Raw genomic sequence first — 22,714 nt, 5'->3', positions numbered from 1 at the left:
ACATCTCGGTATCAAGGAGCTAGGAATGAGGAAGGACTACGGGGAGGATCCAAGTGATTTAACTTCTGCTCCCAACCCTAAACGTCTCCAGTCTCTTCAGATCTCCCCCCAAGGTCGGCAGTGGCTTTCTATAATGCCCTTCTCCTCTAGGTGGGCATCCATCGTCTTACCAACAACAGTCTTCCTCGCCTGGAACTGGGGCTCGAGTCAGAACACAGTGACCCAAACCTGTCTAAGGGGACTTGTAGTCTTGGATTGAAAGTTTCTTGTAATGCTGAATTATCATTAATATAATTCCAAAATAAATCTTAATTAAAAGCAATTTCAAACATATATCAATAATCAAAAAAGCATCTTCAATTATTCCTGTTCCATTTTCCATTGACAATGCAAATTGGAAGATTCTTGGTAATGAACTGATTCCACAGGTCAAGCCTTCATACTTTTTAAAAAGCAATTCTCTGCCATATCTTTTATACAGAAGTATAGCCATTAAAAGCTGCTCCGTGGCCCTGGGTCTTAGGACCTGGCCTCTGTGTCTGAATCTTTCCTCCTACTGCATGTGACTGGGGAACTCAGGCTCCTCTTACCTGGAATAATATAATTAATAGTGTTCTAAGGGGTCTCCTTGCTTCCACTCTGTCCCTTCTCCCCAAAGCCCTCAATTGTAATAATGACTAGAATGTATGTAGGACTTTAAAGTTTACAAAGCATTTTACAAGTATTATCTCATTTGATCTTCACAAAAGTCCAGGGAGGAAGGTACTATTATCTCGCCCATGTTACAGATGAGAAAAGTGAGAGAGGGTAATGAACCTGCTCAGAGTCACACAATGAGGAAGTGCCTTAGGTAGGAATCACGCTCAGGTCTCCCTGACTCCACATCCAAGACTCTATCCTGGCCCTCCCTAAATAAGAATTTTTTTCATTTGGGCTAATAACAGTTGGAGGTAGGAGCCCCTAATGAAGAGGGGAGTGATACCCCAGCTTCAATATCTCTCACAGAGGGTCTAGCCCTGCCTCTGCAGGTGGTAAAATGGGTGCTGTGGAAGGTAGGCCCGTTAAGGAAGGCACTGGATCTTGGTGAGAGAGTGGGACCTCATCTTGAAGACTTGGCGGTCATTGGATGACAAGTATACCTGTGCTACTACAGGGTAGTAGCATCTGCCCTCATTAAGAAGGGAGACAGTCCACTCCTTAAACTGTGGGCCAGGTCTGGCATTTCAGGTTCAGGTTTAGGCAGAAAGCTGACAGTGAACAAAACTGAATCACAGCATAGAAAGGATACTCCATGAGCTTACTACCGCCCCATTTCAAGCTGAATCTAGCAGACACTTAAATACAGCTGGTGAGCAGTTCAAACCAGGTGTGGTGACTCACAGGGACCAGCAAAACCATCAGGTCTAAAAGTCCCTGACTCCTCCCAAGCTGACCTTTGATACCCCAAGATTCTAGGAAGCCTGGCAGTCCCTTCTGAGCCAACTTCCTGGGTTTATAAGAAACGGTCAGTTTGTCTTCATGGCAGATGTTGGGCCTACCCCACCCTGGATGTGGGCTTCCTGGGAAAGAGCCTCCATCACCGTATTCCAGTTATGGCTCTAGCAGCAACTCTACCAGGCAGCTTTTCCCAAGGCTCAGGCTTCATCATATTGCTGCCATGCTCTAAAAACATCAATGGCTCCCCATCACTTCTCAGACTACAAGATTGAATAGTCTGGGATTGAAACCTTCCAAAATCTGACTCCAACCTATCTTTGAGTCCTTCTAAAAGCATTTGTTAAAAGCCTATGGTGATGGACATTGTGCTCAGCTTCTAGTCTTCTTCCCTCAAACACTCTATGAATTGGGCTGGCCCCTTAATCCCCAATTACACATATCCTACCTTTTCTCACCTATGAGAGATTCCCCCTCTTGAAGCTGTAAAGGTCTTTCCTCCCTACCACCAACCTTCCTTTCCATCATATGTCTCCATCCATATGTCATCCTATCTTTAACATTAAAAAAAAAAAAATTCTTGTATCTTTGTAGTGTATATTGTTTACTTTATTTCACCCATAAGATAATAAATTCCCTGAGGGCAAGGGTGATCATTTCTTTCCTCTTAAGCTCTCCAAGGAAAGAACAGGCTTTTCTTAGAGGTTTCTTGAATTAAAGCCAACTTAGCCAGATTGCTATTTTCTAAGAAGTATCCTTTCCGCCTTTTTCCTTTTCTTTTGGATGTAATAGAGGTTGAGTGACTTGCCCAGAATCACCCAACTCATATGCTCTGTTTTCAAATATAACCTCAAATATGAGGATATAAAAGAAATAAACATGAGTGGCTCAGTAGATCTGCTTTTTTTTTCCTGAAGAAATCATACAGCATGAGCTAAACTGAAGATGGTCCTGCTCTTTTCCAACAGCTGTGTGCATAAGGCTTCATCTCAAAAGAACCAAAAAGCTGTATATCAAACCACTCTTATCTGGGACAGAGGTTTTGAAACAATTTATGTCCTGGCCTTTCTGACAGCCAGTCTGGTGAGGTCTATGGTCTTCTTCTCAGAGTTTCATTTGTAACTGTATAAAATACATCAGACTGCAACAGAAACCAATTCTATTAAAACATAGTTATCAAAATATTAAGAAAAGGAGGGTCATAGGACTCAGGTTAAAAACCTTTGCCCTAGAAAGTTTCCTTCTCCAAAAATGGTGAAATGTCATTAAACATGCTACTGAATGATTCCAAGAGAAGTGAAACTTGGAGTGGACTCTTGTTCCTTTAATCTTCCCCCATTAAAAACTCTCTTTTTAATAAACATGTTAAGAAGAATAGAGCACCATCCCTGGAGTCAGGAGGACCTAAATTCAAATCTGGCCTCAAACACATATGGGCAAGTGGTTTAATCACAATTGCTTCCAAAAGCAAGAAAAGAATGAAGGAAGAAAGGAAGAAAGAGAAAAAAGAAAGAAAAAGAAGAGAAAAAAGGAAGAAGGAAGAAATGAAGTAAAAAAAGAAGAAAGGAAGGATGAAAGAAAAGGGAAAGAAAAAAAAAGAACAAAGGAAGGAAAAAAGAAAGGAAGAAAGAAAAAAGAAAAAAACAAAGAAAAAAAGGAACAAAGAGATATTCAGTGCTGGATTTTAGGTTAACATTTTGGAAAGAAACTCCCTCTGTGTCTTTTATCTGTCTCTACCTTCTGTCATGGTCTCTGATAAGTGGCCCCTGTTGCAGTCATTAGAAACCTCAAGAAAATCCCCACAGTCCTAAGTTAGGGCTGAAGGCACTTAGTCAGCACAGAGCTTTGTACAAAATAGATACTTTTGACATTTCATAAGATCATGAAATTGCAGAATTGGAAAGGACCTATCCATGAATCCTCTTGGGAGTTCTACCAAGTGGGTATTTGACCATGATGACTAGAAATGTATTAGGAGGGATACCTCCTTCATTGTGATAATTCCTCCTTTTTTTTTCTTTTGGACAATTCTAATTAGAAAGTTTTTGCTTTCTAATCTGTGTCCTTAACTACTACCTTGTACATGATGTCTTTCCTTAGGCACCCAGCTGCTAATACATTTCTTCCCCAAATTACCTTTTACTCATTTCTTATATATTATGTATATTCTGAGAATATATCTGTCTTCTCCATTAGAATGAAAGATATTTGAGGGAAAGTACTGATTCTTCATTCCTTGTCTATCAATTGTTTTTAAACTACTAGTTCAGAGTGTGCAGTGTTAAATAAATGGCCTTCAAGGGAAATCTAATACTTTTTTATTCAGTTTCAAGTACTATAAAAATGCATGAAGCCTCTAAGAACAATTAAAATTAGGAATACACCCTGTTGAGTTTCACAAGACTAAAAAAAACAAATCATGGAAGGCTTTGAATATTTTGCCTTTCCTAATCATATTCCACTAGATTCAATATCTTTTTTAGGAAATTGTAGCATATGTTCTAGAGCTACTCTTCCAACCTCAACTTGTATTATTGGGCTAGATCCCCGGGGAAAATTTCTCCATCTCTCCCTAAATGGGATAACCCAGAGGAGTTAGGAAGTGTCTTTCCAACACTATAATATGAGCCCCTACCACTGTGTACTCCCCATTATGATTAATGGTTGAAATAAATTAGTTGGCCAGACTTAATTTACTTTTAGAAATGAGTTGAATCATTAAAAGTGTATATTAAATACCTCTTGAATGCCTGGCACTGTGATAATCAATAAGGATTTAAAGACAGGCCAAAAAAAAAATTCCTGCTTGCAAGGAATTCACAATCTAATGGGGAACCAACAAACAAATAATTCTGTACAAGCAAGATATAGCTATATCTAGATTGATCGATTGACTGATAAATAGACAGATATAGATAGAGACATCTCAATAAGGTGCTGGGCCTGGAGTCTTAAGACATCTTTCTAAGTTCAGATCTGCTCTCACATACTTTCTAGTTATGTGATTCTGGGCAAATTGCTTAATAATCCTGTTTGCCTCAGTTTCCTCACCTGTAAGATGAGCTGGAGAAGGAAATGACAAACCACTCTAGTATCTCTACCAAGAAAATCACAAATAAGGTCACAAAGAGAAGTGACTGAAAAACAACTGAACAAAAATTACTTCTATCTAAACATGTAGAGACAGAGAGTCTGTATCTATATTTTATTTGTACAGAATTGTTTGCATTTGTGCATATATGCATATATATGATAAATTGGTGATCATTGCAAAGGAAAGGTGCTGCTATTAAGGGGCCTAAATGTAAGGGAAAGGACTTCTTGCATAAAGTAGAATTTATGATGAAATTTGAAGGAGACCGAGAGGCAGAGATAAGGAGGAAAAGAATTTCAGCAGGTGGAGAGCCAGTGAAAATGTAGAGAATAAGAGGTGGAGTGTCCTGGACAAGGAAGCAAGGAACCCAACGTCATTGGATTGTAGATTATGTGGAAGGGAGTAACATAGGAAGGGAGCAAGTTGGGAAAAGCTTTAAAAGCCAAGTAGGGGATTTTCTGTTTGATTTGGGAGGGAATAGGGAAGCACTGGAACTCACTGAATGGCTTGGAGACCAATGAAATTATTCTAACAGTCAAAATGTGAAGTGATGAGGGGCTGCAGGGATGGAGGTTGACAATGTCAGAGGAGAGAAGGGGGCATATGCTAGAAACAGAAAATACCATCCAGAAAAAGAACCAAGGAGACTGAATCTAAATCAATACATGTTATGTTCATTTCTTTTTTCTGTTTTTTTTTTCTTCCATGGTTTTACCTTTTTGCTCTAATTTTTCCTCTTTCAATATGATTCATAAAGCAATGTGTATTAAAAATAAATCAAAACAAAAAAAGAAATGCTAATTTAATCTATAGGAGCTGATGAGATCTTAAGTGAAGTAATTAGCTTAGAGGAAGAAAAGAAAAAGATTCAGGACTGAGCTTTGGGAAACACCTATAGTTAGTGATTGAAGATCCAAGTATGAGCATAATAAATAATATGTGTTAAGGACCACGCCTAAGTGCGAAACCCAGAAAGCCTAAAAAGGGTTAAAGGGGACTGTACCATTAAGGGGCAGGTCAGTTCTCTGAAAGCCCCCACAGCTGTGAATCAAAACATTATTGAAAGAATTCCAAAGCAGATTTTACTGACGCGGATGTTGCTTGTGAATTGGGAATGAAATAAATAGGAGACAAGAGGGAAGAGGAGAGAGGTCAGACAATGTAGCTGCCTCTCAGTCTCCTTGTATCATTATCATCCTCTCACATGAAGGGATCTATTCTGCTAGTCAGAATTAGATCCCCAGCAGCCACTAGCAGGTTGCTCCCATAACAAATATGGATATTTATGAAAGTTTTAGTTGAAACAAAACCATTCCCACAAAGGTTGTGATGAACTCTCCCACAGGAACACAACAGTCCAAAGGAATGGCAAAGGGTAATTCATTGTTCCTTGAGGTACTCTTCATGGAGTTCTTCTTCTGTCCAATAGTTCTCAAAAAAAAAAAAAAAAAAAAAAAGTCCTCCAACCTCTCCAGACCTCAGTTTCCATAGTTGTAAAATAAAAGGATTCAATTAGATGGCCTCTGAGGTTGCTTCTAAAGATATATCTAGCATCCTATGTGTGATCTTGGACCACGTACCTTCCACTTTCCTCATCTATTAAATATGGATTTGGATGAGGAAGCTTTGAAGTTTCTTCCAAGATCTTTCCAATTGGGCGGAACCTGCCGGTTTGCATTCCTCTGGTGTGGCCTTTAAAAACCAAAAATCATTTCCATAACAGGAGGTGAGACTAAGGATCAGGAGAAGCAATTCTGCTTCAGATATGTCAAGGAAACCAGGATCTCATCAGCAGGGAGATGCTCTAGGGTTCTTGTCCATCCGCTTCCTTCACTCCTCCTCTAGGCTTGACCTTTTCACCGTCTGGGGATACTAGCAATACTTCCTCTCTTCTTGACATTCCCGAGCCATCTTGCTTGTGTTTTTTGTCCCCCTTCAAGCTTAACAAGTCATCCTTGGTGACATTTGACAAAGCCCGCCCACACCCCCCATTGTTCTTTGGGACACCTGCCATTAGGATTCCTTTGAGATGGGAGTGTCATGTGATTCATGGCCCTAGAGCATCCCCCGGAGAAGATGGGCAGTGGGCAGCTTAGGATCATTAAATGACTGATTGACTACCTCCCCCGGACCCCCGATAGCATGGGACCTGGAATCTCCATGCTACCTTTGCCTCATGAGAAAAAGAGGTGACAATGGTCACTATTCTAAAATGCCCAATAAGGTGCTTCGAGATCACAGCGGGGAGCCAGAAGCCATATCCTGAAAAACATCTTTTAATCAAAAAACAAACTCTCAAGAGAAGTGGAGCTAGAAAATGTTGCCCTTCTCCCCAGCTTAATCTTCATTAACCATGGAGTCTTCTAACAGAGATAAACAGCTTTTATTTAGCCAATGACACATAAAATATTATTCGTACTTATAATAATTTCATTTGTGTAACTTTTACAAATATTTACCTGACACATAGAAGGAGAAATTATCGTTCGTATAAAATTTATGGAAGTGATCATTATACACACTGCAATCCCGGAGCAGTCAAGCAGTTGTCCCTCCTCCCTACGGACTGTGATCAAGCACTCCCTGTCCCGCAGTCACAGGGGCACCGAGGCAGCACATGGTCACTAATCGGCCCATGGTGCTATGTATGGAAATCTATTAGCGATGGACCAGAGCAGCACTGGGGAACCCACCGCCCCTCTGGGTTCTCCGGTGCTCTCGTCTCGGGCCCAAGGCCTAGTTTCCCACCTCTCTCTCGGATGAGCCGCCTCAAGAAACCAGAGGCCTCTGCAACCTGCAGGTCCCGCCAATTTAACGGGTCTGAGCAGGCACCGAAGCCTCCGAACGCACAGTAAGGAGAGGGGGGCTCTCAGACCGAGCTCCAGACGGGCGGTTGGTTTGACCCCCGCAGTTGCCCTAGGGACAGGGTGCCGGGCTTCCCTCGGTGGGTAAGGGACCTCGGAGACTGCAGCCTCCGGCCCCGAGGGCGCCGCCCCTCCTCGGCCCCCTAAGCTAGCGGGTCCCCGCCTGCTCGCGGCCCACTCTCGGGAGTTTCCCATTTTCCCCGCGGGTGGGGGGGCCCCCTGCCCCGCCAGCTTTTTTAGTTCCCTTTAAAAATTGTCTTTCCCCGCTGGAACATAAGCTCCTGGAGGCCAGGAACCGTGGTTTTTGGTTTCCTTTGTGTCTTATCATAAGAGGGAGGAGGAAGGGGAAGGAAGAGAAAAAGAGGAAGGGGGAGGGAGGGAGGAGTGCGGTGGGGAGGAGGGACAGGAGAGGGGGAGGAAAGAAGTGTGAGAAAGAAATAGGAGAGGAGAAGGAAGAAGCGGGGAGGGAAGAAGAGAGAAGGCAGGTGGGGGGGAGGAGGAAGAGAGGGAGGAGGAGGAGACTGGAGAGGAGACAAGAGGAAGGGGGAGGGAGAAGAGAAGGGGCGGGGAGGGCGGGGAGGGCGGGGCGGCCGCCGCGGAGCCTCCTCCCTTTTCCCCTCCCCCGCCACGCTGACGCTGACGCAGACGTCTCACGCGCGCGCCCGCTGCCGCCGCTGCCTCCGCTGCGGGACGGGCCGTGCTGCGTCCACGTGACGCGCTGTGACGCGCAGCGCAGGCTGGGGAGGGCGGGACGAAGGGGCGGGGCTCAAGGCCACCGAGCAAAGGGAGAAGGCGTTTCTGGAGCACGCGCCTGCCGGGCGAGGGCCGGTGACGTCGAGCACGGGAACGCGCGCGCGCCCTCAGGGCTCGCTCCCGCTCTGCTCCTCCTCCTCCTCCTCCCTCCCCTTACCCCCCGCCCGTGCCGAGGTCTGGGCCGGGTCCGGCGGCGGAGGTGAGTGTAGGGGACCCGGGCTGGAGTAGAATGAGAGCCCTCCGGGCTTCTGCGGCCCCCAACCGAGCTAGACGGGAAGAGAGGCTTTCGAGAGGAAGGGGCTGAGTCCTAGAGGATCCTTCCTTACAGGGCTCGTGGGGGGCTGAGGAACGCGGGGATCCCCCTCTGCGATCTCAGGAGTGGGGAGCTCAAGACAAGAGGATCCCCTTCCCGGCTCGTGGGAGCTGAAGATTGAGGGGGTCCTCCGAGGGTTCACAGGGCCTCGGGACTGGGGGATCCTCCTCTAAAGGCGGGGGGGGGGGCGAGGAACGGGGGAATCCTTCTCTTGAGGGCTCCTGGGGGACAGAGGAAGGAGGGGGTCCTCTCTTGAGAACATACAGAGGGCTGAGAAGAGAGGGACCTTCCTTATGGGCCTGAATCCCCCCTCAGAGGGGCTCGGCACAAGGGGATCCCCAAACTACCCCCAGCTTCCCTGGAAGGGCTTAGGGGCTTTGTGGGACCCTGAAAAAGGCCCCCTTCAGATTGTGTATCCCCTTAGAGTTGTCGAATTATTTAGGGCGTCCTGAAGAGAAGGAGACCCCCAGGCTACCCCTCCAGCTCCTCTCTGGTGGCTTCATGCCATTTGGGGAACCCGATGGGGGCTCTGAGCCTGAAATGCCCCCTCCCCCAGGTCTCATTCCCCCGGCAAGGGTCCAGGACGGGGGGTGACGGTGCGCCTGGCCCCGTCCCTTTAGAGGGTCGGTCTCACCCCCGCTTTACCCCCACCGGCGGGCCTGGGGTTCTCCCCGTTGCACAAAACCTTGCCCTGGGGGCAGGGATCGGGGATGGGCCAGGCGGAGCTCCTTCCCCCACCCGTCCCGGTCCCTCCCTCCCAGGGCTCTGGCCCTGCTTGCTGGCTCCTGGTCATTTGCGAGCAACTTGTTGGGGCCGGGGATGCTGATTGGAGTTCCTCTGTGTTCCGCAGGGCCCTAGGAGGAGCCCCAAGGAGGACATCGGCCGCCTCTGCAGCGCTGCCCTCCTCCACCTTGGCATGTGCTGGGCAGCGGCTCGCAGCTCCCCAAGGGATGGAGCCCTGCCCCCAGAGGCAGGGGTGTGGTCCCTGAGGCCCGGGGCCGCCACCTGCTAGCCGACCTCCTCCCTGCTTCCCGGCTGCCTGGGGAGATGGAAGAGAAGGAGAGGTGTGATCCAGCCCCCTCAGCAGCCTTCAGTTAAAGTTCACTGCTTCTCCAAGCCAGCGAGAAGGGGATGACGCTCCTGGGTTGGGGACATTTCGGGGGGACCCAGCGCTTTAGCAGTAGAGATAACGGCCCGATAAACTGAAGCAGAAAGAGTTGTTTTTCTCTCGAAAAGGGGATTTTGTTTTAAGGTTTTTGTTTCTGCTGCTGTTTCCAGCCTCTCCTCCGAGGTAAATCATGGCCCCTAGAGACTGAGTGAACCCCACCAATCCCGGAAAGACCCAGGAGGCTGCATTCTTCCTCGCAGGGGAAGGGTGGGGAGCTTCCCAGGCCTCCTCTTCCTGGAAAATAAAAACATGAGTTGCATGCCATGGAGAGGTGACAAGACCAAATCAGAATCATTGGAATTGCCCCAGCCAGCGCCCCCCCAGATCTACCATGAGAAGCAGCGGCGGGAGCTGTGCGCCCTCCACGCGCTCAACAACGTCTTCCAAGACAGCAATGCTTTCACCCGGGAAACACTACAGGAGATTTTCCAGAGGTAGGAGGACTTTCCCATTGGGATTCTGGTCACCTGGAGGTGTGGGATTTCTTGTTTTCTTGGGGGAGGAAAAGGGCGGGGGGAACTGTCCCGAATTTCCTTAAGCACCCCCCCCTTCCCCAAAAGGGACCCTCCCTGTCAGACTCCCATCAAGTCTATCTTGGAACAAGCCTTTTGAGATCCTATTCTTGAGTATTTTCAGAGGTTGACAGTTTCTGGATGGACCCCAAGTAGCCCTGGCCGGGAGCTTGTCAGACTCTTCCAGCTAGAAGGAACTGGGCCTGCTTGGGGCTCAACCGAGAGGAAACTTAGGGCTCCTCGGGACAAGCTGGCCCACCCAGAATGGGGCTGTCAGGGGACCTCCTCCCCAGCTAGGAGCTTTGGATGGAGCTTTGAAGCCACCAACTAAGTTTTAATGGGGATAATTACTTTCTAATGGTAGTAATAACTTTACCTGTAGTGATGGATGGGCAGGGACTTCGTTGGCCTGTATTGTGGCCCCCATCGGGTGGGGAGCAGAATTCTCTCCATTTGGGAATTGGGGTGCAGGGGGGTGAAATGACTCATCATCAGGTGACCTGGGGGAGGCGCCCCCATGTACCGTTGCCTTCCCCTGCTCCCTTTCCATGTGATTGACTAATGTTCCTGAGCACTTCCTGCTCCTTGGATGGAGAAAAGAAATGAGGTTGGCCTTAGACGCGGCCCCAGGGAGGGATGAAGGATTGCTTTAAAAGCTGCTCTTCACCTCCAGCTGTTTAGGAGCTGACAGGGGCTCTGAGGCGGGAGGGAGGCTGGGCCATGTGTGGGAGAGTTTACCAGCCCATTTCCTCTGACTGGAAGAGGAAGCCCTCCCGTCTCTTTGGCAGGGCAGTGTGAGGGGCTCCAGAGACAAAAGACCGAGGCCCTGGACTGTGAACTCAGCAGGAAGCGTTGGATTTAAGTTGGGCTATGAAGGAGAAAGGCAGGATTCTCCTTATGGGAGTTATGGGGGTGGAAGGGGGTCAGAAGAACTGGAGGGACAGAAAATGAATGATTCGGTGCATGAAGGAGGAACACTGTGAAACGAGGCGGACTGAGGAGTCTTTAGAGATGATGGGCTAAAGCAATTTGGTGTTCACTTGGGAGGCAGTGGGAGCCATGAAAAGCTGCTGAGCAGGGGAGTGGCAGCATTAGCACTGGCAGTTAAAAAGACCTCAGTGAAGTAGAATAAATGCCGGGCTTAATAAATTCCTTTGAAATAAACTGCCAGGCTTTTATCTTCTTAGCAGTTGTGCAAGCTAAATGTAATCCCAGAAGAAAGATGTGCTGTAAGGTAGCTGGTATTAGACTCCAGGTAGGGAGACCTGAATTGAAGCAGCTGGGTGACCCTGGGCTAGTAACTTTACCTGGGCCTGCCTCAGTTTCCTCATCTTTAAAATGGGGGTGGTAGTAACGGCACCTGCCTTCCCGGGTTGCGAGAATCAAATGAGAGAGTGAAAGGAAAGGGCCATCTAAATGGTAGCTTTTGGCTTTATTCCTCGTTATTACACAACCAGGAGGAGTTGGATGGAATTAAGTAGGGTTTACACATGAGAAACTGTTCAAATTAGCCAACCCAGAACTTTGAGGGGAGGAAGATGGGCAGAGGGTGGACTTGAGATGTTGTAGGAGCGTGAACACACTGATTGAGTTGGGAAAGCGTTGGCGGCCACACGGGAAGCGTAAAGGGGCTTTTTAAAAGTTCAGCCGGCAAGGCTTGTTGAGGGACAAAGGGAAGAAGCTTTTGGAGGCCGTTGCTGAGGGATCCAGAGGACTTTTCCATTATTACGGAGGATCGGGGACAAAGGAGATCATTTGTCCTTGCTGCCCGCTTTGGGACAGTGGCCAGCGTTGACTGGCAGCGTCCAGCTCGCGCTGGGGTCCTCACTGAGCCTCTCGCAGCCTCCTGGTCAGTTCAGCGGGGACAGGACTGGCAGGTTTCAGCCATTTGTTCCAAGGCTATGGTGCAGCTGCAAGCCTGTGCTGGAGTGGTTGAGGGGGTTCTGCTAAGGTCACTGCCCCGGGCTCCTAGGCTGAGTGTAAGCCCAGGGAGGGAGAGCGGGAGGTCGGAGCTCTAGAGGCAGAAGGGACCAACTCCAAAGGCTGTTAAATCCCAGCACCTTCATTTTTACAAAAAAGCAAGCCAAGGCCGAGGGAGGGGAAGGCTGGAGGAGAACGAGATGCGGTGGGACTGGCCAAGGATCCTCCGATGGGGATCGGGGGAGCCCCAGTGACTCCACAGGGGAGTCTGGCCTTCCACGGCTAGCCCTGCTGCCCTCTTCCTCAGCCTTTCTTGGGGTCTCCTTACTTAAAAGCCAGGGAGCAAACTGCGTAAGAGCCTTCTTGACAGCTCCTGAGGTGGACTTGGTGACAGGCTTCCTGCTTCCCGCCCTCACACAGCTGGGCTCTCGCCTGAGGCAAAGTTGGACAGACGGAGGGACGGACCCTCTGACGGGTCAGCCCTAAGCGGGAGGGGGAGGTTCCCCGAGAGCTCCTGGATAGGAACGGCCCAGCTCTCACAAGGAGTGGTTCCCATGGGCTTTCTCTGGGCCACGGGGAGGCCGGTCTCTGAGGCTCGGGAGAATCTGATCCCGAGCAGGAGGAAGTTTGAGAAGGCCTCCGGGGTTGGGCCTGGCTGTGGGCCGAGCCCAGGCGAGGCAGCCCTGGGATGCCCGGCACAGGTTAAGGGGGCCGGAGTTTTGTCCCTGGGACCACTTGCTTCCAGCTCAGTCGCTTTGTGTGGGCACTGACCGAGGGCCAGAGGGACAATGAAAACAGTCTCTGCCCTTCGGGAGCTTTTAATTAGGTGAAGGCTGAAACTTACCTGCAGGAAATATGCAAGACAAGATATAATTAAGTGTCAGATCCGGTGATGTCATCTGGGAGTGTAGTCGGAAATCCAGGGAGGGAGGGAGCTCTGTCCATCAGGATTGGGCCCGGTGAGGAGGCTTCCAGGAAAGGGGCAGGGACCCCAAGGGATGAGGGCAGGAGGAAGCATGGAGTTTGTGGGTGAGAAACAGGGAGGCTGTGAGGATCTGGGAGATGGGGTTGGAGATGAGTGCCGGGTCGCATTGTTGTCATGAATCCAGAAGGGAACGGGGAGCATTTGTGACATCTGCCTGAAACCCCAGCCTGCTCATCACACTGCCCACCGAGAGGCAGCTGGGGGCTCAAGAAGGCCTTGGACTTGACACTGACCAACTGCAAGTCATTGACCTTTCTCTGCTCCCTCCTTCCCGAGCTGCTCTAAGAATTGTCCTAAGGGATTTGACTGCCAAGTCACTGCCCCTGGTGAAAGGCCTAGAGGGTAAATAAAGGTCCTCCCATCTGTGGCCTGCTTCCCATTTTTTCTTCCCTAGGCCTTCCATCTCCTGCCCTGCAGGCCTAGAATGCACTTGCTCCTCATTCCTCTGGTGCTCCCTCCTTCTCTCTATCAATCAATATTTGATTCTCCAGGAGTTCCAACTCAGTTTCTTTTCGAATAAGGTACTTTTTTAGGGGACAACCCTTAACAGGGCAGGGACTTTGTCATGTTTGTCTCTGAACTCCAACCCCCTTGTCTGGCACACAGCAATTAATTTGTGTTGGGTTCAATTAAAGTTGGGAATATTAATCTGGAAGCATTATGCATAAATGACCTTTTAAAGCTTGTTCAAGGGCCCACATAGGGAGGAAGAGCCCACACTAACGCCAAAGCCCTGGGAATGGACAAGGGCATGTGGGGACTAATAGGACAAAAGACTCAAAGATGACAAAATTTTTTGAATCCGAGATGCTGAGAACAGAATCACACAACGGGCAGATTTCTCTGTGGCCAAAATGTCCTGAAGTGAATGAGGAAGACTAGATTTATATGAGTGACTTAGTGTGACCCACCAGAGTTTGAGGAAGGGGGAAGGGGTTTACACATGAAGAACCATTCAAATCAACCAACCCAGAACTTTCAGGGGAGGAAGATGGACAGAGGGTGGACTTGAGGTGTTGTGGGAGCGGGAGCACACTGATTGATTGCTAGAGGCAGTAGTCCTACTAGTCCCTTACATGACTTCCAGTGGCCCAAGGGGAGGGTGAGAAGACAATGGAGGGCCCGACAGCTCTCGGGGAGCTTAGAGACCTCTTATTGTCAAATAGTTTATGAAAAGGCCACAGAGAGAAAAAAACAACCCAGAGGGGGGCTCACAGGAGCAGCAGGAATTAGGAGGGAGGCATCCTGTGCAGAGGAGTGGAGTATATGGGAAAGGAGGAGAGAAGGAAGCCCCTTAGGGAGGCCAGGCTGACAGCAGAGGCTTCTGCTCAGGGATGGGCTGTCCAGTCCCTTTAGCAGGCAAGGGGGAGAGAGTTACTGCTGCCAGAGACACTACCTCCAAGTAAGTGTGGGGAAGGGGAGAAAGCAAAGGGGGAAGGAGAAGGGAAAGCAGCGGATGGCTATGGCGTCCCCCCAAGGGGAGAGAGCATCATGGTAGCTCTGCCAAGAAAAGGTTGGCAGGACCAGTCTACAAATGAGAAAGCCCTGGTTGTAGGCAGCGATGAGAGCTGGGGGTTTTTGAATCAGGGAGTGACCTGGTAAAAGTAGTATCAGTGTCTGTCCGGTTTGGAGGTAGAAGTGTTGTCAGAGAAACGGGGCAAGGATCATTTGGCCTGATACGTTTATAATTTTGATTAAATCACTTCAGTGGGTATATGCTTGAGGGACCCATGATTTCACTAGTATAGTTATAAGGCAGGTCACACGTAGACCAAATACTTGGTGGCCTTCTATAGCTGAAAAAATTCATCCTTTAGTGACCAACCTTCTGATAATGAACCTTCCTGACCTTAGCAAGGCCAGTCACACTACGGTGGGCGGTGCATTTGGTCTAGGGTCCCCATCTCAAGCCTTCTCAGCTCAGGCTAGGGCCTGCCTACCCCCTTCTATCTTTCTCTCTCTTCTGATGCATTTGGGGTTAAGTGACTTGCTCAGGGTCACACAGCTAGGAAGTGTTAGGTGTCTGAGGCCAGATTTGAACTTCGGTCCTTCTGACTTCAGGGCTGGTGCTCTATCCACTGCACCATCCTGCCTTTCTCTAGGTTGGCTTTTCAAAATCTAGGGTCCCCAGCACTACTAAGGTGTTAGGTGATCTACCCCACGGAAGCGCTGCCTGACAGAACAACCTGATGGGGGATTCCAAAAATGTGGGTGCTCCAGGGAAAATGTGCCCCTTACTCGAGGTAGAGTTTCCTGACTGTGATATAAAAAGAGAGAGGCCATCTCTAAGACACCCACGCTCAAACAACTGAATATTTTATGGGCTCTACTTAAACTGTACTTTGAAGCAGATGGGTACAATTAGATGTAATGGCCGGGAAGCAAGCGTAAGTTGAGTAATAGTGAGCATCCTCTTAACATCCCAAGTGGCATTGGGCACCCCATAGGATGGCAAGGATGCTGGATTGGGCACCAGGAGGCACGAGTTTGACTCTGGGCTTTGCCCCTTGATAACTCTGCCCCTCAGTTTGTTTATTTGTGAATCAGGAAGACCTGTCCTGCTGAAAGCACTCGGCCTTCAGTACTCGATAAACAAGTTTTGAATTGTCCCTATTAAGTACCACCCGGGCGTACCCTGGGTGGGCACAGAGACCCTAGATCCCACAAGTGAGCCCCTCACCCTCCGTGTTTGCAGGCTGTCTCCAAACACCATGGTGACGCCCCACAAGAAGAGCATGCTGGGAAATGGGAACTACGATGTGAATGTCATCATGGCGGCCCTTCAGACCAAAGGCTACGAAGCGGTTTGGTGGGACAAGCGAAGGTAATGAAAGCAGACGTGTTGTGATGGAAGCGAGTTTCCAGCAAGGTTTCTCGGAGAAACCTTGTGCTTGTTGGCATGAGTGGGAGGTGCAGCGGCCTTGGGGACAGGCTGTTTCACAGCCATGCCTCGTTTCTCTTTCCTCAGGGACGTCAGCGTCATTGCCCTCTCCAACGTCATGGGCTTCATCATGAATCTCCCCTCCAGCCTCTGCTGGGGTCCTCTGAAGCTCCCCCTCAAGAGGCAGCATTGGATCTGCGTCCGAGAGGTGGGAGGCACCTACTACAACCTTGACTCCAAGCTCAAGGTGCCCGAGTGGATCGGAGGCGAGAGTGAGCTCAGGTGAGTCTCCTGTAGCTTTGGGGCTGCCACCGAGGAAGCACGGGGGTTACCTCCCATTTCTCCTAGGCACTCCGTGAGGCCGAGGAATAACGTTGGAGATTTGTGGGCTTGGGATCTCCCCCCCCGCAGAAAGCTGTAGTGTTGCCGTTGGTGGCGATGCGTTCATCTTGGGTGTGAATGTCCCTCCTGCACACGGGCAGGAGGCTGGTCAGGTGGCGACCTCTTCCCTGGCACAGTCTGCCATGCCTGAGCCGGAAGGCCCGAGGCTGGAGTGTGCCATCCTTACAGCCTTTCTCCTCTCACTAGTTTCCCTTCTTCCCACAGGAAATTTTTAAAACATCAGCTCCGAGGAAAGAACTGTGAGCTTCTGCTTGTGGTCCCAGAAGAGGTGGAGGCCCACCAGAGTTGGAGGGCGGACGCGTAATTCAGCTCCGCCTTTCTTTCCTCTTCCTCCCCGCCTTCCCCTCCCCAAGAGCCTTTGCTGTGTCGTGGCCTGTGTCGCCACAGGTCTCTCTCCTGCCCCCACATCTTGTTGGGTTGGTTCTTCCCAGACTTGACGATGCAGTCGATCAGCTGGGAGGACAGCCCTTTGTTCCTGGAGAAGGACGTGAAGATGGGGTCCGAGCTCCCGTGGGCTTGCCCGCGGAGCCGAGGAGGAAGGGTGGTCCTGGCATTGCCGCTCTCCTTCCCTGCAGAGGTCCCGCAGCGGACCTGACCCAACCTTTGCTGGAGTTAACCGCCCGCCGCCCCTGATCTGGAGATGCTGCCTCCACTTTCCCTTTCCTGTCAACCTAATGGTTCTGAAGATACTCATGAAGCCCAGATGACTGGCTTGGAAGGCCAAAAGCATAGGGGTCTCTCAGGAAATCATCTTCATAACCTTACTGAGCAATGGTACAGCGTGCCGAATGTCCACCCTAACGGAGGAGATCTCGAAAGGAAACGGGCCATCTTGAGTGTTTCCCCAAAGGAGAATTTCTTTAACTCGGGCATTAGTTGAATCTCACCATGTTTCAGAGGGGCAAGGGTGGGGTGGCTGCACATACACTAAGTGAGGGTATGACCTGGTCTCAGGGGGCTTATTTCATGAAGTCCCCAGCATTTCACTACATGCTGTGGAAGTGTCGGGGGAGGGCACCACAGCAGGAAGGGAAGAGGGCATCTTCAACTTGACCCTCAAGTGTCTCGAGAGGAGGAGTTGACAAAGGAGTTCTAGTGATCGAGGACTAGAAGGGCACAGAAAGTGTTGGAGCCAACGGGACTGGGAGCGGAGGCAGCTCCAAGAGCCAGAGCCTTCCAGTCAGGGCGGCCTCAGCTTTGTGGAACGTGGCCTTTGACAAGTTAGCTCAGGAATGACCTTTATCTGTCAGGTGACAGCTTTTTTCAGGTGGCCATTTTTCTCTTAAAACTCTGGAAGGTGACGGGCAGAAGGCAAGTGATGGTGACTGAGCTCCCCTGACCGGGTCATGCGAGTCGGGGCCACCCGAGATACGGAAGCACGGGAGTGGGCCGTTCTTGATGCTGATGCTAATGGGCAAGAGCTTCACGCCACAGGGGGGCCGCGACTTCTCTCCCGCAGCAGAACTAGGACCACAGGACGAGCCTGGGCAGGCCTCGCTGGCCCGAGCCCTGAGGAGCTTTCTCCCACCTGTGACTGGAGCGCATGTTTACACCAGCACTCTTCTGCACACTTACCTACAATCCAACAAGGCCATTTTTTAATGCTGAATGACGGCAGCCAGAAAGCAGTTCCTGCATCACACCCTCCCAGCACCCGGTCGCAATGTCTCCTGCACCGTTTTCCAAACTAGACCTGCTGCTTGGCCCCTCGAGGAGCTCTGTGCCCCCTGCAAGATGACATTCCATTCACCACCACCAGCCAGAAGATCCAGCCAACTTTGGTGGGCCTGTAGGAGCTCTGTCCGATGACAGCAAGCCATTTCCTGGGAAGGAACCTGCTTAGATCCATGCAAATGGCACGAGGCCTCTTGCACATGGAGTCCACAAGCCAATGGAATATGCAAAGACGATTTACAAATATTTCAGGGCTGGTTTCTCTGTTCATATCCAACTCTGGTGCTCAGGAACAGGGACCCATGCTGATGCCCAAGGGCATGGAGATCCTATCCCTATAGGGAAGGGGGGGGTCCCCTGCCCTATTGCCCATCAGTGGGCAACCCTAGGCTGTTTATTTTTCTTGCTTCCCTTTCTTCCATTTGTTGGCCTTGTGCTGGGTTTGTTTACAGAGGATGTATTTTGTTTAACCAAATATTTAAAAAAAAAAAAAAGAAAAAAAAAACCTCTCCATATATAAAATCCCTTTACTCGTCTGTCTGCCTGAGTTCTGTAATTATGTAAAAGGAAAAAAAAATAAACCTTTTTCTTTATTGTGTTGTTGATTTCATATAAAAGGGTTCTCTCTTCATGAGTAGCACAAATTTTTCCCTGGCCCATTTTGGATCAGGTTAGCTCACTCGGAGCCCACTGTAGCCAAGGAGTCCAGAGGCAGTTTTATAGGCTTGGGGCCAAACCTGCTTTTCTGCTGGTTTCTTGGCGTAACCTTGGACAAACCATGTAATCCAAGTCAATCCATTTCCTATGAGCCGCCTTTTTCTGTTTAAATCCAATGCTTCTAATTCATAAAAATGATTTAATCCCTTACCAATGAGTTCTTAACAGTATATTTGAAATACAAATTGATTTTTCAGAAACAACTATTGTAATCTAAACACTGTATTCCCAAGGATGAAAGTCTTGTAGGACAAGGATCTTGGACCTCCCAACCATCCTCATAGAATGTCTCTGTGAATCTGGTTTTTTGGTGAATTCTGCCTCCATTTTGTCACCCCACACCATGGTGGCCTTTCAGTTACTGGGGCTAAGGAAGAAAAGGTCAGTAGCCAACCACATGGAGACTAACCTCCCCATCCTTTGCTGAACTGGTACTTGAAAGGCAGACACATTATTCAAAGCTTTCCCAAATTTTAGGTCCTGCCACAGCTGCTCCCTCCTCCCCCAGTTCATATACAAAATAAAGACAATTGTTTATTGGCCTAATTGATTACTTCTCCTCTACCAATGGCTTTTTATATGGCTGTGGCAAGCTCTGGGGCCTTCTCCATTTATCTGACAGCAGTCTCTGGAGAGCCAGCCCCGCCATGTAAGATAAACACAAGCCACTGCCAGGGTAAGCTTCTTAGCCAACACAAGAAAAAAATGATACAGAAGGGCCCAGACTGACTGCCCTTTTAGTGACTCCTGGATACATCAGCTAGCATGGGAACACTGGGTGCTTGTGCTCCTGGCTGCTTAAGGTCTAATCCAAGGAGTCACTGGGGAGGATCACTGCCCCAAAAAGGGAGACAGATACGTCATGCAACCAAGACTTGGAGATGGAATTATTTTTAATATTTAATACAAAATGTTAGTGCTGATTTTCTCATACACACATTGCTCTAGAGGGCGAACAAAAACAGCACACCAGGAGGAAGTCACGCCTCCTTCATCCTTCACTCTGCCCTCCCGTGGCCTCTACAACCCACAAATTCACAGTGACTCTTGTCAGCCCCACACTTGATGCCCTGGGTCTGATTCGGCCTCTTCACCATGGTTCTCAAGCAATGGTCAGAAGCACATTCTTGCTGACTTCAGTTCCCCCAGGAAAAGGCAAGGGATCCCTTGATTGACAGCAGCTTAGCAATGGGGACGGGGAGACCAGAGCTGGGGTCACTGCATCTTTGCACTCACTTGTATCAGAGTGGGAGGACTGAAGAATAAACCTCATGCCAGTGTGGAGGGCAGAGAAAGATGGATGCCTCGAGAGAGGGGGTGGGGAGGATTCTGCTCTTAGTGTTCAGTTGGTTCAACATGCCCCAAAAAGCCCCAGAAAAAGCAAAACCGTTTCAAATAACCAACAATTTGCTAACAGTTGAATTTGAAACTTTTCCCCCTCAAGCACAGTCAGATGCAGCAGATTCTCTCTAAATCTTTCCAGGAAGTGGAGGCAGGCCCCCTGGCATCCCTCCAGAGAGACCCGTGTTAGGGCCGAGGAGTATCTGTAAGAGAAGGGAAGGTTCACAAGGAAGCCAAGGCCCACCCACATCCCACCAGGCAGGGACAGCCCGTTATAGGAACCCTGGAGATGACCCGATCCGGCACTTCGTCTGACAGATAGCAAGGCTTATCCAACAGACACAGAATCTGGAGATTCTTACTTCAATCTGGGCAAGGGAAAAATGGCCCCTCGAGGCCCCTGCTAGCTCCTGGACTCACATGTCCAGCCATACGCTTACACTCGGGTATTAGGAGAATCAATGTTCGTCCAAGTAAAGAAAGGCCCAATCAGCCTTGAGGGTCACCCAGAGGCAAACCCTGCACTAGACCCGCCCTCCAGCTTCTCACCTGTCGCTGCTGCAGCTGCTGTTGCTGCTCCATCTGTAGCTTCTCCGTTTCAAAGACAACCGGAAGAACGAGGATCATGAAGGAGGTCGTCCCGATCCACAGAGCTGCCCTGGAAAACCTGTAGCAAGGCACAGGAAGCGGGGTGGGCTTGGCAAGTGGGAACCATGGCTGCCCACCCTGGCAGAGCATGTCCGCCATGGAAGCTCTGAAGGAAAACCACTGGTGTGGGGGAGGTGGTGAGTGACCTTGGGCTTCACGTCACCTTTCTATAAAATGAGGAAACCTCCTACCTCATGGGGGCGCTAGGAGAGAAAGTACTAGAGATCCTCTCCTGTGTCAAAGAAAAGGGGATTAGCTTTACTTTTAAATGGGAGCATGATGAAGGAGTGGAGAGGCAGGATTCAAAGCTTGGCCCTGAAAGGTAGGAGGGGGTTAACAGTGCTGAAAGCCACCGCTTCTCCACATCTGAAGGGGTCTGCTGATGGCAGCAGCTCACCTGTACATTTTCTGGGCCACTGTGAGGGAGAGGTCAAAGGTAGCTCCGGCGGCAGTCCGGACGCTTTCAGGGAACATTTCTGTCAGGCCCCACAGTCTCTCAGCCAAGGTCTCATCGAGCTGCAGAGTTAAAGCAGAAGGTGAAAAACAGTGGGACTCGGGTCAGAGGAAATCCTAGCCCTGCTGCACCTCTGATCCTGGTGGTGTTTGCCTCAGTTTCCTCCTCTGTAAAAGAACCGCTTGGGGCCATGGCTGACGTCCTGTTCAGATCTGGCTCTCTGCTGCGATGACCTGAACATCCTTCTGCCCCTTCTCTCCGACAGACCCACCCATCTTCCCCCTCTTCGCCTTTCCTGGCTCTCCCTCCCCTTCCTAGTGAGCCCTGGGAGACCTCAGGTGGCAGGTTGGGAGGTGGAAGGGCCCTGGCCCTTGTCTGTCAGCATGGAGTCAAGCAGCTGCACTGGCACTTTACAGTTAGCATCTTACACCAGGAGTTAGTATCTTACAGGATCCTCACTGGCACTTTACACTTAGTGTCTTACAGGATGCTCACAACAATGGGGAGCAAAGGTTTCACCCCCATGTTACAGAGAAGGAAACGGGCAAGGCTAAGTGAGCTGGGGACACAAAGGCAAGTGTGTGTGGGCTCAGGGAGCTGGGTTCCAGTCCCGCCTCTGATAAGTCTATACTCTAAGTGGGGGCAATCTCGTCAGAAACCCCGGATTCAGATTCTAACTCCTCCCCTCTCTCCCCATGACCTTGGGCCACTCCCTCACCCTGCAGGGACCTCATCGAGAGGCTGGGCTGGGGCCCTTCTAGGCCTCGAGCACCTCCTGGACCAGGGTCCAAATCCCAGCCCTGCCCCTAGCTCGTCGGCTCATGTAATGAATGACCTTGGCTAAGTCATCCTCCACCGTGCCTCAGTTTCCGTAAATGTCCAATACCAGGCAGCCTCGGACTACCATCAGCAGCCTCTCCTCCCTGCCCCCGTACACAGTCAGGGCCGAATAAACGCTCGCCTCCTGCACTAAACTAGGCATTAGGAGTCGGAGGGCCCAGGGAGCCGATCGGCCCCGCCCCCTCGGCCCCGCCCCCCGGGCCCACGCGCGCCCGCTTCTCCGCCCCCCCCCCAACTCCCGGCTCGCGGGCGCTAGGCCCGGCCCAGCAGCGGCCTCACCTCGTCGTCGTCATCGTCGTCCAGCTCCTCCTCCGCCTTCTCGCCGTTGGTCTTGGGCGGCACCTCATCCACAGACCCCGGCGACCCCACCGGCGACTCGGCAGAAGTGGGGACGGAGGCGGCGGGCGAGGCGGCAGCCATGGTTCTAGGGGACACCGGAAGCGGAAGGGAGGAAGCGAGGCGAAGCGCCGGAGGCGGGGCAGAGTGGCCGGGAGGGCGGAGGTGGAGCTGGGGAGGAAAGTAGGGAGGGAGCGCGAGCGCCGCCGCGCGGCCCGGAGGAAACACGGACTCCTCGCGAGTCTTCAGGTTCAAGACGAGTCACTTCACTTCACTTCACTTCACTTCACTTCACTTCACTTCACTTCACTTCACTTCACTTCCGCCTTAACACTGTGGGATGACCCCCCGAGCCAACGTGGGAGAGATCCCCGACTG

At 50.3% G+C, this 22,714-nt stretch overlaps 2 protein-coding genes across 2 annotated transcripts; one reads left to right on the top strand and one right to left on the bottom strand.

Annotated features, from left to right (window-relative positions):
• Positions 1–8,226: 8,226 nt before the first annotated feature.
• JOSD1 (Josephin domain containing 1) lies at positions 8,227–18,593 on the top strand. Its single transcript, XM_051961978.1, has 5 exons — positions 8,227–8,344; positions 9,309–10,060; positions 15,739–15,867; positions 16,012–16,206; positions 16,531–18,593. The coding sequence occupies exons 2-5, from the start codon at positions 9,876–9,878 to the stop codon at positions 16,628–16,630; spliced, it is 609 nt and encodes a 202-aa protein (XP_051817938.1). The 5' UTR covers positions 8,227–8,344; positions 9,309–9,875; the 3' UTR covers positions 16,631–18,593.
• Positions 18,594–19,592: 999 nt separating this feature from the next.
• On the bottom strand, positions 19,593–22,452 carry TOMM22 (translocase of outer mitochondrial membrane 22). The gene is made up of 4 exons (XM_051961980.1): positions 22,280–22,452; positions 21,104–21,222; positions 20,608–20,725; positions 19,593–20,261 (listed from the first exon to the last, which is right to left on the bottom strand). Exons 1-4 carry the CDS (start codon positions 22,418–22,420, stop codon positions 20,187–20,189), a joined length of 453 nt encoding a protein of 150 aa, XP_051817940.1. The 5' UTR covers positions 22,421–22,452; the 3' UTR covers positions 19,593–20,186.
• Positions 22,453–22,714: the final 262 nt, after the last annotated feature.

This window comes from Antechinus flavipes, chromosome 5 (genome assembly GCF_016432865.1).
Source record: "Antechinus flavipes isolate AdamAnt ecotype Samford, QLD, Australia chromosome 5, AdamAnt_v2, whole genome shotgun sequence".
Lineage (NCBI taxonomy): Eukaryota > Metazoa > Chordata > Mammalia > Dasyuromorphia > Dasyuridae > Antechinus > Antechinus flavipes.
This window is presented reverse-complemented; position numbering and strand designations above follow the sequence as displayed.